At 40.1% G+C, this 14,732-nt stretch overlaps 1 protein-coding gene across 2 annotated transcripts; it reads right to left on the reverse strand.

Moving 5' to 3' along the window:
• Positions 1–1,587: 1,587 nt before the first annotated feature.
• On the reverse strand, positions 1,588–12,495 carry rab24 (RAB24, member RAS oncogene family). 2 transcript variants are annotated; one of them, XM_032534700.1, is made up of 9 exons: positions 12,061–12,495; positions 10,684–10,913; positions 10,076–10,144; positions 8,922–9,000; positions 7,172–7,239; positions 6,731–6,830; positions 5,255–5,305; positions 3,542–3,601; positions 1,588–3,399 (listed from the first exon to the last, which is right to left on the reverse strand). In XM_032534700.1, exons 2-9 carry the CDS (start codon positions 10,798–10,800, stop codon positions 3,329–3,331), a joined length of 615 nt encoding a protein of 204 aa, XP_032390591.1. In that variant the 5' UTR covers positions 10,801–10,913; positions 12,061–12,495; the 3' UTR covers positions 1,588–3,328. The 2 variants fall into 2 exon arrangements, with proteins under 2 accessions (XP_032390591.1, XP_032390590.1); XM_032534699.1 differs by having other exon boundaries at positions 10,684–10,805; positions 12,061–12,493.
• Between the last annotated feature and the right edge of the window lie 2,237 nt (positions 12,496–14,732).

Here is a 14,732-nt window from a genome sequence, read left to right on the forward strand (position 1 = left end):
GACAGCTTGACTTTATTTGGCTTATTATAACGTCTCTTTTTGAGGCACAAGCTTTTTTTTTTTTTTCCCTTTCAGTGTGGGGATAACCAAAACAATCTGTGGTAGTGGAATAAAAAAATTTAAAAAAAGTCTGGAAACACCCAAACTGGGTAGAAAGAAAAAGTTTTTTCTGTTTGCCACAGATTCAGATCTTTAGGCATCGTTAAGGTTTGTGATGATTTAACACATTTTACAATGTTTACAAACAGTATATTGCCATTATTTCTCACTTGAATGCATAAAAAGCTCAGGTTATACACAAAGAAATTGTTGATCAATCACTATAAAATCTATCACAGCTTTCAAACAATGAGCTTTTACAGTGCGTCCCAGTTACCTCGGCGATGACGTCACCCTGGAGCCGAATGCGTTCGATTTTAAAAGTGATTGTAAGTTGTTAGTCTCCTGGTCGCTGCGCCAAGAACTCAAATCTCAAACATTCCCAATCAGCAGAGACGGAGAGCGTAGGTACTGTATATGTTAGGAGATAACATAGGCACAGGCTAATTACTGGTAACTAACAGGCTAGTTAACATTAAAATAGGCACAGGCTAATTACTGCTAAACTAACAGGCTAGTTAAACATAACATAGGCACAGGCTAATTACTGCTAACTAACAGGTAGTAACATTAACATAGGCACAGGCTAATTACTGGTAACTAACATGCTAGTTAACATTAACATAGGCACAGGTAATATACTGCTAACTAACATGTAGATAACATTAACATAGGCACAGGCTAATTACTGCTAACTAACATGCTAGTTAACATTAAAAATAGGCACAGGCTAATTAATGCTAACTAACATGCTAGTTAACATTAACCTAGGCACAGGCTAATTCTGCTAACAACATGCTAGTTAACATTAACATAGGCACAGGCTAATACTGCTATCTAACATGCTAGTTAACATTAACATAGCACCAGGCTAATTACTGCTAACTAACATGCTAAACTAACAGATAGTTAACATTAACTAGGCACCAGGCTAATTACTGCTAACTAACAGGCTAGTAACATTAACATAGACCCAGGCTAATTAATGTAATACACATTATGTAACTAACATGCTATTAACATAACATAGACCCAGGCTAATTACTGCTAACTAACATGCTAGTTAACATTAACATAGACACAGGCTAATTCCTGATAACTAACATGCTAGTTAACATTAGTAATTAAACCTAAACAGCCAACGTAAGTAAAAACTGCCTGCGAGCTACTCCTGACAATACGGTAATTTGTCGACTATGCGACAGTAAGTCGCGTGGTTATGACACAATCGTTTTCCTATTTTTACCATAACGCCGGTTACGGAGTCATAACGTGAGGTATAAGGCAATGGAGCCTTTTATACATTGTTATGTTTCTTTAGAAATAAACAATGGAAAAATAGTCTTTAAACAAGCAAGAATCCGACGGCCGAGTACACATGGAACGCACTTTAAAACATTTGCGGTTTACACCGGACAGCCTTCATTAAAAAATACAGTGCATCAAAATATCAACACATCAAATCAGCAATACGGAGGAAACTGATAGTCCTTTTTTTATTATTATTATTATTTTCTGCACTTCTTCCGGTCAGCACAACTTAAAAGGCAATAAATTAGAGTCTTAGGTTAAATACAGCTGTAGATATTGTTCTGAGGACATTGTAATGACAGTTTTAGCCGCGTTGGCACACATTCACCGACGTTTTCGAAGCCATTTCTCACCACCACGGTGGGGGGGGATGGAAGTGTTTCTTAAAAAGGAACATTTCACTGCCACAAGACACCGAAAGACTGACAGTCACATTTCCACGTGTGTGTACTGTGCATTTTGAGATTACAAAATAGAACATTTAGAGTTTAAATGTAGAAAAGTAACTTCCAGTCACCTCAGTCCATGCAATTTAATTACAGAGATGTTGGCGTTTTAAAATCGGAATGGTAGCTTGTGCTGAAAAGGATAACGTATCTGATACTTGTTCTCTGCCGCTATGGATATATTACGCCAACTGGATACCAAACTCCAAAGATGTCCGCCATTCATTTGAACTAAAGTTGCTCATCAGGAAAACGTTTTCCAGCGTCTGGGTTTACCTTTACCTGCACCTGCTGGCCCTTTAAGATGTCTCAGTAGTCTTAAAGATGTCTCTTTTATGATGGTCGTCTATGTGGAAAAGAATGTTTTTATTGCAACTAACTTATTTATTATTATTGTCCATTAATCGGTTCATTATTCAATTAGTTGTTTGGTTTATAAAATTTCAGAAACTGGTGACAAATTCGGTGTTTTCCCAAAGCCCAAGATGGCGTCCTCAAATGTTTTGTTCATAACTCAAAGATATTAAGTCACAGAGGAGAGAGGAAACTAGAAAATATTCACATTTAAGGAGCTGGAATCAGAGAATTTCGAATCCATTACCAATAAATCAATTATCAAATTAGTTGGCAAATTATTTATTAGTTGACGACTAATTGATTAATCTTTCAGCTCTATATTGCAGTACTGTGAGTGACCACTGGCTGTGTGGTGGCGCTGTGTCCAGTTGATGTAATACATCCAGAACGCCGCGGTAAACGCTGAAGAGCCGACGCTCTGGAGAGTTGAGTTTTGAACACATTTCTACTGCAGGTATTAAGGCCTTTATGAAGATCATTGGTATCACTTAATTATACTAGATTTGCAACAAAACAAAAAAAGGGAATTTATTTTAATTTAGTATAACTGGAAACACCGGAGTGTGTTGTGTTTTTATATCGTAGTTGGCTTCCCCCCCCGTTGGCGTCATTGCAGATGTGCAGGTCTAACAGACGGGTTTCCACAGCAAGGTTAAATACGTAAACAAAAACCAACCGCTGTAAACAAAGCCTCCACCGTCCTGAAGCACCGCCCTCGCTACAACAATCAGCTTCTCTCCCAGACCGCGTTCTGCGGGGTCCCTCTTCGTAACGTCACATTGATAAACTCCGCAGCTTCACAGATATGTGTTTACTTCCAGGGTCCAGCTCAGAAGAAAAGGGAGCTACCTAGGTGAGAGTTTGGGGTTTTAGACCCCTCTCCCACCCAGTAACCGTGGCAGCAGCAGTAGATCCTCCTCCGTGGTCTTTATGGCACTAAAGTAATAAACATGTATATTAAGGTATAAACAGTGAGCAGTACTGATTTCTTCTTCTCTGGTGAGTTGGATCCCAGCTCCAGAGCAGAGTTACATGGCCGTCCGTCCGGCGTTTCCACGTTTTTACTCCGGCCGAGGGAAGGTGACCGCGTCCGTTCCCCTTCCTGTTGCTCGGCATCAGTTGTTATGACAACAGGAGTAGAAATAGGAGTCTTTCTTCTGGCCCAAGTCCACGCCCGTTTCCTCCGCTGAAACACAGTTAGAGACTCAGTTACTTCTATTGTATGACTTCTGGGAGGGATTAAACACACACGATGTTAGTTATTGTTGTATTAGTTTTGTTCAACCAACCAACCAGTGTGTGTGTGTGTCTGTGAATGAAACACTCACCCGACATATACTGGAGGGCGGTGCTGTTGTAATCCTCAGCAACTCTCTGGAACAACTCATCTGTCCAGCAGAGGAAGAAGATGATGTGATAAAAAACAGGCTCAGTCCCATTCATAACAACTGGTTTAGAACAACAAGTCCATGAACCTTAGTTAGCGCTGCTCGAATATGGAAGAAATCACGATTATTTAACATTGTTACTCATTGGCTTTTGGAACGATGTTGCATTTACTGAACTTTAAAAAAACAGTGAAAACACCTTGAACTGTGAAATTTCCCTTAGTACTTTTCCCGTTTTTAACTTTTTATTTTAAAATTCCAAACACAAGACAAAATCAAAGTTGCAAAAAGTAATGTGCAAAATAAAAGTTTTTCTCGATCACATCGTTGAGTTGAAATTAAAATTTGATTAATTGCACAGCCCTAACTTTAGTGTACTTTAACCACTGCACTATCTTTCCCAGAATACTGAGGTCCAGGACTACGTTTACATGCATTTAATATTCTGTTTTTTCCCCTATATTCCGAAAAAGACGATATTCCAACTAAGCTGTTTACATGGCTAATGAAAATGAATATTCTACTAATATTCCCGTTTACATGTAGCTGTGCAAAACAGGATTGTTCAAAGTTTCCCAGCGGTGGCAGACTTGTTGCAACATGGGAACACAGCGTCCTTCTTTCATTCCTTCAACCAGCTTCTTGAAAAGGTCGGCGTAGCGATGTGAGCACATATCTAAAGACCTTTTGATATCCAAGTCTTTTATGTTTAAAATTAGCTGTGTTCCTCCTTATTGGGTCTGCGGCCTTGCAAACCTTTGGCTGGTGTTAGTGTACAGTAACCATAGCAACACACAGAGCTTGCTGTGGTAAAAACCCAAAATATTCTAAATTGGGAAAAGGGCCTTATTCAGAATACCCAGCCGGAATATGCCGTTTACTAGCCTGACGTCGTCCTTCTCAGATTCTAGTCAGGATATGAGTCTGATACTGCGCCACTGGGCTGCGATTGTTGAGCGTGTTTCAACCAAAAATGCCTCTTCCGTCCAACTTTTAGACTTGTTTGTAGCTGGATATGTCCTTTGTTTCGTGCAAATATGAATGTGGTGAACGGTGCTTGCTACAGTTGCATTTCTAGAGATGAATCGGCAAAAACACGTTTTATTTCTCTGATTATTCATGGGTTTGTTCTAATGCCGCTGGGTGCTCCCTCTCTTCAGTCCCTCTCTCTCTCTACGTCTAACACTCTGCCATTTCGTACAGCCGTTTATAACGTAGAAATAAAATGGATTATTGATCCTTTCATTTATATAGTTTATAGCTGACATTACCAGCTGACTTCTCTATTGGCTGTTGAAACAGGGAAAGTCTCTTCTATAACAGATGCAATGGTGGAATCTACACATCTCAACTCTCCAGCGGCAGCCATCTTTGTTGTAAACAAATTCAACCCATGTACTCTTTGGTGACGTGGTTGACTGTTACTGTTGATCATCTGACCATCATTGTATAAAGCCCGCCCTGACAACTTATTTTATGTTGCTTTGGATGTTCTCTTATAATCAGGTGTGTTTACGTATGTTAAAAGTTGTCCAGATTTGTCAATATCAGAGTTCCAAAGGGAAACCCGTTTCCTCAATTGACAGCTTGTGAAAGAATGCAGCTGTGATGGTGATAGATGCGTTCTGCACCACGACTGAAGGGGTGACTCACCCACGTTGTTTCCTGTTTTACTGGAGGTCTCAAAATGCTGCGCCCCGATCTCTGTGAAAGAAAACCAAGACAGAGAGGTTACATCAGCACGTCGGTCGGTCCACACGCACGCTGGTGGTTAAAGCAGATTAAGAAATGTTCCGTGCTCAGGACATATAGAAGCACTTTAGTGATCTCATTATTCCCCAGTTTGGGTAGTTAATAATCTCAAAAATGTCTGTGTGAGTAGAGAACTTGGTTTCCCTTTTCTCAGGTTGTTAACACAGTGATTAATCCTAAAAAAAAAAAAAACAGTTCAACTGGTTTCTGCAGGGTTCCCCAGATTAAATCTGAGTCTTTATAACACCACATGGAATGCAACTGTATACCTGTAGCGCCTATTTGGCAGCGACTAAGTACTAGGCCTTTTCAGTACTTCTCAGAAGTTACATGAAAGTGATTTGGACGCTGGTAAGAGGCATACACTTATTAAATTAACCATTTAAAGTTATTAAGATTCACTGCAGTTTGATGAAACTGAAACTCCACAAAAAAGATTTATTTTTTTTTGTGAAAAACGGATAAAACAGCCTCCTGTTGCACAATCCACTGTCACACCAGTCTCCCCTTTGGTTTATCTCATGACAGCTGGCAAAAAGGCACCAAAACATTTCATAACCAACATCACTGCTCAAATTAAAGTCCTGTAAAGATTTAATTTAAAATACTTCTGATGAGGGCATTTGTGTCCAAACTACAAATAAAAACGGTCAGCGTGAACAAACTCGCCTCAGTCAGGAAAACTAACTGATTTACCCTCTACAGACCCCGTTTATCCACGTCATACAAGGTGTGTGTGTGTGTGTGTGTGTGTGTGTGTGTGTGTGTGTGTGTGTGTGTGTGTGTGTGTGTGTGTGTGTGTGTGTGTGTGTGTGTGTGTGTGTGTGTGTGTGTGTGTGTGTGTGCGTGCGCGCGTGCGTGCGTGCGAGATAGGCAACAAAATGTAAAAATAAACAATAGGCAACTATTACAAGATAAGCAATAATGAAAATTCCCAGTTGCAGCTCTGATAAATTCTTTTGTTTTTTAAACTAACTCAAAAGATTGTGAAAATGTCAGCACAATATCACCAAACAGATTTCTCACAGCGTATAAACAAAATACAAAAATGACGCCAAAATAAGCAGATTGACCGGTTGTGTTCAGCTGGTCAGACGTCTCAATGAAGGCAGCACGGCAGCGGAGCATTAAACCGGTACGGTTATCAAAAACAACTGACTTTGTACATAATAATAATAATAATAATAATAATACATTTTATTTAAAAGGCGCCTTTCTTGGCTCTAAAGTCCATAAAACTAACCTGAGACCAGGCTGCTACATCAACAAATCCCAAGAGAGTGATTCTATTTCCATGTAAATCATAAATCTAACCGGTAAAGTACCAGTACAGGAACCAGTGGAGCAGCAGGTTTATAACGGCGAGACTGTAATTACCGTCAGCAAAGTCCTGAGTGTCGTGGTAGTCGATTTGCCTCAGGCTCCGGTCTTCTCCAACCAGGTCGCTCTTGGTGCCACACAGGTAGATCTTACAGTGCTGGAGTACACAACACAGATAAAAACACGTCACTGAGTGCAGAAGTATTGCAGAACTTCAACAAACTCATCCCTGACTGTGTATTTATACCTTGACTATAGAGAGCCAGACACGCTGATTCCATTTAGACACAACTCTGTACAAAAAGTGCTTTTATCACTTTTTGGGACCGACCTCGAGTGCCTGGACATGGTTGTTTTAATGACTTTCTCAGTCTTTCCGTGTACTTTATTCCCTTATATGAGCACCGGTGGTTAAAAGATTCCCAAAGTGCTCCTGCCCCTTTGTTTCCTCTACATTCAGCTGCTACATTTGACTTTTGACAAGAAACGCTCTCTTACTTCTTCGCAGTTCTGCAGCTCCTTCACCCAGAACCGAGCCCGCTGGAAGCTGCTGCTGTCGGTCAGGTCTGAAAGTCCAAAAGTAAGAAAGATATATAAACTAGAATTTACAACTAGTCTACAACATTATTTCACTGATTTTTTACAATGGAGAGTAAAATTAAAAGAATATAAAAGAAACTGACGTAAAGGGTTAACAGCCAAACAGACACAACAGAAAAGGTGGAGGGTAAAGAAGAAGCAGACTTGACAGGAGATGTTAAATAAAACACCACAACAGTGTGACTAATCCGCTGGGAAATGCCATCAGCTGTTTTCTAAAAAGAGACAAAGTTCCCCAATGTGGAACAGAGTCGGCACGAGCCGGTATGATAACCTTCAGCAGAACTATCACGGTTTCATGGTACTGCTATTACAACTTTTAAAATGTATTATTTTAGAAACCCCTGATTATTTTTATACACTTCACACTGACAGGGAATGGGATTTCTAGACTGCACTCTTTCCTTAAAGTGCTCATATTATGCTTTTTCCCCCCTTTCCTTTGTGTTATGTATCTTTTTTGTGCACAAAATAGGTTTACAAAGTGAAAAAACCCAAAGTCCCCCTCCACTCCCCCACTCCCCCACTCCCCCCCACCCAAGGGACTTACCATCTCCAACAGTAAACACTGTTCACAAACAGCTCTGTTGTAGTCCAACCTTTACTGCCGTGACGAACCTGTGTCACTTTGTAACACCCGTTATAATGCTCGCCTAGCTGCTAGCATGGCACGCCCTTCTACTCTGCTTCTGACTGGCTAGTAGTCCTTACCGAGGTACTGCACATGTGTGACTCACACCAAAGATTGAACAAAAGTGAGATGCCTCACTCTGTAGCTAAAACAGAGAGCTTAACATACAGGGAGAAAAGAACACAAATATATTGTGTTTTTTGAAAATTAAACAACAAACGTATTCTGTTATAACTTTTGAAGGCAATTATCAACCTGAAAATGAGCATAATCTTTAGTTGCAGCCCTAAACCTGCGGACACTGAGTGAAGTCCAGCATCTCGCCACTAAGACGTATCTTGAGAAGTCAGCTAAAATATAATGTAGAAGTACAAACCATAAACCAAGACAATTTCCCCAGGTATAGTTGGTATCAGAGGCACAATGCTCAGTTCCCCATCGAAAACACCACAAAAAGTAGCCTTGTGGATTCAGTTCTCTAAGCTGTGAAGTTAATTTAGCAATGCATCCAGCTGTTGCTGCCCAAATACTAGCAGACCTCCCGTACTGCCACCAGAGGTTGTGGAGCAATAGTCTAAATCTACGACGAGTTTGTTAAGGTGCTGCCGGGTGTCTGTTACCTTCCTCTTTCTTTGTGTTAGAGATTTTAAACTCAGGTGGATTTCTGAGGACTATGGTTACCTGCTCCTCAGATCTCTGCAGGGTAAATCCAGACCGCTAGCGAGACTATCTGTCCAATCTGAGTTTTTTGTTGCACGTACATGTTCCACCAAAACAAGTTCCTTCCTGAGCCTTTTTTGCAAAGGCACCGTGGCTCCTTCAGGAGCTTAGCACCGCCCAAGACGATTGTGATTGGTTTTAAAAAAAAGCCAATAGCAGCATGTTTTCCTCCCATCCCAGAATGCTGTGTGGACTCGCCAGACCTTCCTCTGCAGCGCTGTAGTTGCAATGCGAGACTAGTGTGGTAATGACACCTGAAAACTCTCCTTAAGATGACTAGGAAGCGAGTAGATTTACCGTAGCAGACTATGGCTGCCCGGGCTCCCCTGTAGTAGATTCTGCTCATGGCTTCGTAGCGCTCGGATCCAGCGGTGTCCTGAGTCAAACAAAGAGGAAAGAATGAAACTGAGATCCAGCTTCCTGTTGACATGCATGAAATCTCTATGCCTTTGTATATCTCGGAGCTGATGATAGATAGTCAACATTCCTACAACCCCCATGCGGGATTAAAATCCTGAGTAATCCCCAGTGTGACACGCCCTGCAGCTCCAAGCCAGTTTCCCCTCACTGTTATTAAAGTTGTGTAATCAGTCAATTTGACAAAAAGACAATTGTTAAAGGTTTAAAGAAATGCAAACCTCCCAGAGCCTTTATTTCTCCTATCCTAGAATGTATGTGTGGTGTAGCCAGACGTTACTCCACAGCGCTGTGAAGATAGGTCTGGCAATGAGAGACTGCATTGTGGGTTGGACTGAACCATAACAGGGTAAAATCTAATTAAGATTATTTCGCAATTTTGGTAGGATTCACACTATTGTAGGAAATGATCACTTTTGTATCATTCTCTTTTTTTTATTGAAAAATATTATAATTGACGAATATAGTGTGATTTTTGCGAGGATCTGTACCAAACAAAGATCTTTTTTATAGTCTGTAGGATATGATTTGTAGGCCGGGACACCTCTGCAGCACCGCAATACTTAATTCAGAATAGTTTGACACATATTTAGCTTTTAACAAATATTGCGCCCTTCTTGCGATTTGGATATTTTACCAGTCCATACTGCGATTTCAGTAAAATTGTGATTAATTGTGCAGCCCTAATTGTGGATAATGTAGACAGCAGGTTTTAAAAAGGAAGAATGCGGGAAATAAAAAAAGACTTTCTGGTTCTGCGGCATCGATTTTGATCTTAGTTTTTGTTATTGTGGCACTGATGTAGTACAAATACTCAAATTCATATCAGGTAGCCTCTAGGATAAGTTAATACACATTTTTATTTATCCCCAGCAGAGGATCAGCACAACAACAAAGTACGGAAAGTAACAGAAATAAATAATAAGACATACATGAACTAAAATAGAATAAAAAGTAGAAACTATAAACCACACAAAGGAGACATTTTGAGACAGTCGACATGATAAAGTGACAGTAGTGTAACTCCAACTCACCCATATTCCCAGGGTGATCACTTTGTCTCCCACCTGGATTGCTTTGGCAACAAAAGCAGCACCGATGGTCTGTTAGGAAGAAAAAACAAGCACCAGAAACTCAAAGAGTCGCTGTAGACAGTGGGTAGTTGGAATATTCTTCTGTGACCTACGCTAACATGGAGCATTTGCTCCAATAGGAATAGATTGTATAGCCTATTTAAATTTTTATCACACACAAGACGTTTTTAAAAACTTAGTAAAGAAAATTAAAAAACACAGAGTCCGTCTTAGAATCACAACATAAATGTAATTACCGTTCATATATTGTTATAGGTCAAATGTGAAATTATTAATTAATTATTAATTAATTATTAATTTGATTTTAGGTCATATCGTGCAGAGAGGCACGTGTGAATAACTTCCATGTGACGTTAATATGAACAACTCGAAAAATACTTGTCTAATATAACATCTGCTTAAAGAAACATACCATAATACTACCGCATCAGTTACTTTTAGTGCTTTTAAGCTTTAAGATGATCACAGACTTGAGCCTGATTACCAGAACATCCCTGTGGGCCTTTCATTGTTGACATGGAAAGTAAAGCAGAGCAGCTGACACTCACGTTCTGGTACGGCCCAACCAAGAAGCGATGATGAACGTATCTCTCCACCAGGCTGGTCTTCCCCACGCTCTCCTTCCCCAGCATCACCACTTTGGCGTCCACACGCATTGCAGTCATAGTAACTAGAGTGGAAAAGCACAGGATGGGACCGCAGCAGAGCCAATAGGAGGAGGAGGGAGGTAGGGGTAGGGGGAGGGGGAGAGTGGTTTATGTACAGGCTGCTCAGTGTGCTGTGTGGTGAAAAGACAGGATACAACAACACAGGAACAAATGAGTAGCAATGCTAATGATGTCATGTATTTAATTTTCAATCAATTACCATATTCTAAACTTTTGATTTAGAAGGGAAATAAATCACTTCCTCTTATCTTCTGTTGTGTCTGCAGACATTAACATGTTTTTCTATTACCTCACCTTTGTAAATAATCTCTAATAATTTTGTCTTTTCCACCAAACTGTAATGAGAGCTGGCACTAAAGAATACGTCAAATATGACAATAGTAGTAGTGAAGAAGTATAAAGTAGCGTTAAAAGTAAGTAAAGGTATCTTAACATTGTAGTATACAGTATTTGAGTCAAAATACTTAGTTAATTTCCTTCAGTGGACGTGGATAAGAAGAGTTAGTTATATAATCTCTATTTCTACGTGTCATGACTTAGTATTACTGATGACACTTTGATAATATTTAATACATATTGTAATCAAATAGACCAAGGCTTTAATGAACTACGTTTCTTTCGTCTCTATTGTAAATGGATGAATTACCTACAAAGCATTAGCTCTCGCTGTATTACCTGACGTTACACTGATTTAAAATGAAAAAATAAAATGTTACATGTATTTAAGTCCTGCTTTACTTTTTACCATGTCGCCGCTTAAGGTTAACACTTTCTCTTTAAAAATGTAATAGCTAATATGTAGCTAGCTAGCAAGCTAAACAACTATCCAAAACAACTTAATAAAAACAAACATGGCGTTTTATTAAATTATAAAAAACGTATTCGTCTTCAATTCACCTCACCTTTCGAGTACTGTACTTAGCTAAAGAATATAATGTTTAGGTTATTGTACTTTACTTAGCTAGCCAGGTATTTAAATACTTATACTTGTAACGTTACTAGCTAGCTAAGTAAGCTAGCTACACCTCCGAGGTAGCTCATATATTTTTGCATAAAGAGTAACTTACTTTTAGTATATTTTGATGCTAATGCCTTTGTACTTTTACTGAACACAGGACGAGTATTTCTACGAGTATTTCTACCCTGTGGCATAGCAACTACTTTTACTCGAGTACTTGTCCCATCACTGCCTCACCGGCACAAACATGACATAGCAACCATTAACGTTAGCTAGCATAGCTAACGCCAAACACCCACCTGGTAACTAGCTTGACTCAACCAATTTTCTTCAACATCTGATCTTCTCCGAGCAGGAGCCGAACCGGGGCTGTCATCCGTGCTTGTCGAACCCGTTGTTAAGTACCGCCTGTAACCGACAAACGGCTCGGCATCTCTCCTGCCTGCGGCTGTTTGGAGACTCGCGGCTAGCTAGCTAGCTAGGTTCACGTTAGTGTTGCGCAACGGCTGGAATTACAAACCGTCAGTTAAAAACCGTTACAGAAAGATATGGTGACCGGGTAACAGGAGCTTGATTTTGATTGATTTTTGAAGTCCAGCTAACTGACGGGATCAGCTGGCCGGACACGGAGTTGTTTCTGAGGGGGGGGAAAGCTCCATGAGCTTTGTTTGTTTGGGTGGGAACCAAAGAGGCGACACACGGCGGTTTCCAGGAGGGGGAAGTGCCCGGATTGAGTGAGGCAATCACCGGATGTGTGGAACCAGTGTTTAATTTCTGCAATTGAATTAATTATATAATTTAAACACATAAATATCTGTAAAATAAACACTGTATATACTGTCATATCCACCTACCTAAGATATATAGATAAGCAACATGTTATATTCAGAGATGGAAAATAACGAAGTACTTTCTACTCAAGTAGATTTTTCAGATGTTTTTACTTTACTATGTATTTTTTGGGCGACTTTTTACTTTTGCTCCTTACATTTTAACACGAATATCGGTACTTTCTACTCCTTACATTTTACAAAATTAGCTCGTTACTTTATTTTTTGTACAAGAGGTCGTCCATCGGGCGTGCATGTGAGTGCATGTGTGTGCATGTCGGAGAACAGCGCGGACACGCGCCTCACACAGCGAGTGGGCGCGCACGCCACACGGAAACAAAAGAGAGGACAGATAAAGGGACTAGCTGTCCTGAGGAGGATAATCAGCTGAGATTGTACGTGTGCGTCCTTGAGAACTGTAAGTTGTATAACTTATGTAATCAATTCATTTAAGCCTGTTGTTGTATTGGTCTGTAGTTCTGGCCCAGTTAAAGTTAGCTTGTGATTTTGTTGTTCTTCACCTGTTACCTAGGTTACACCTGTTACCTAGGTAACACCTGGCTGTTGATTTATTATGGAGCCTGCTGAACGCCCTTGCTCACAATTGTATTTTAGGCAAGGCAAGGCAGCTTTATCTGTAGAGCACATTTCAGCAACAGGGCAATTCAAAGTGCTTTACACAAAATCAGTTAAACAGATAAAACACAAGTACAAACAGTTAAAAATCATAAGCATTAAAAACTAATAAAACACATGAATAGACAGTTAAAAACAAAATAGAAACATTAGGACACATAAAACACAAGAATAAAAGTTACAGTGCAGCATAAGAAATTTAATTGTTTCAGAACACATCTACTGTTCCCCGATTGGGGAAATTATGTCACTCAGTTCTGTCCCTGACAGAAGGAAAATATCAGTGATATTTTTACTTTTAGCTTTTATCTGGCCCCTGGAAGCAGATTTTACGTGCAGATTTATCTGGCCCCTGGCAGCAGATTTTTCGTGCACTTTTCCAACAGTGTACCCAAGGTACACTAAAAACTTTTAGCTTTTATCTGGCCCCTGGCAGCAGATTTTTCGTGGTGAGATTATCTGGCCCTGGCAGCAGATTTTGTCTGTAGATTTATCTGGCCCCTGGCAGAAGATTTTCGTGCACTTTTCCAAAAGTGTACCCAGGTACACTAAAAACTTTTAGCTTTATCTGGCCCCTGGCAGCAGATTTTTCGCGGCAGATTTATCTGGCCCTGGGCAGAGAGATTTTGTGCAGTTTATTGCCCCTGGAGAGATTTTTCGTGCAGATTTATCTGGCCCCGGCAGCAGATTTTTCGTGCACCTTTTCAACAGTGTACCCAGGTACACTCAAAACGTTTAGCTTTTATCTGGCCCCTGGAAGCAGATTTAACGTGCAGATTTATCTGGCCCCTGGAAGCAGATTTTACGTGCAGATTTATCTGGCCCCTGGCAGCAGATTTTTCGTGCAGATTTATCTGGCCCCTGGCAGCAGATTTTTCGTGCAGATTTATCTGGCCCCTGGCAGCAGATTTTTCGTGCACTTTTCCTACAGTGTACCCCAGGTACACTCAAAACTTTTAGCTTTTATCTGGCCCCTGGCAGCAGATTTTTCCTGCACTTGTGATCCAGACAGTAGTGCAGAAATGAGTCAAAACACATCTACATCTATTCCCCACTTAAGGAAATTATTTTAGGAGCATTATTTACATGCTACAGTTACACTGCATTAAGATAATGTAATTAATATTGGTTTTATTATTATTTACTAGCATATATATGAGTAATATGCATTGTGTATGGTAGTCTTTACAATGTTATTTATTTATTTTATTACCACACACACACACACACACACACACACACACACACACACACACAGCCGTAGCAGAGCGACCCACGCCCATGTTTATACTGATGCTTAATTGTAGTAAAGCATCAACAGAGCCGTTGTCTCTGTTTTAACAGACACGCCTGGGGAGACGTTGGACGTCTAGTCCTCACTAGCTTTGTCATTTGCAAGGCTACTTTTACTTTTATACATACAGTACATTTCCAAGCCTGTACTTTGTTACTTTTACTTGAGTAAAGAAGTTAAATCGGTACTTCTACTTTTGCCAGAGTATATC

Source organism: Etheostoma spectabile, chromosome 13, assembly GCF_008692095.1.
Source record: "Etheostoma spectabile isolate EspeVRDwgs_2016 chromosome 13, UIUC_Espe_1.0, whole genome shotgun sequence".
NCBI classification, from domain to species: domain Eukaryota; kingdom Metazoa; phylum Chordata; class Actinopteri; order Perciformes; family Percidae; genus Etheostoma; species Etheostoma spectabile.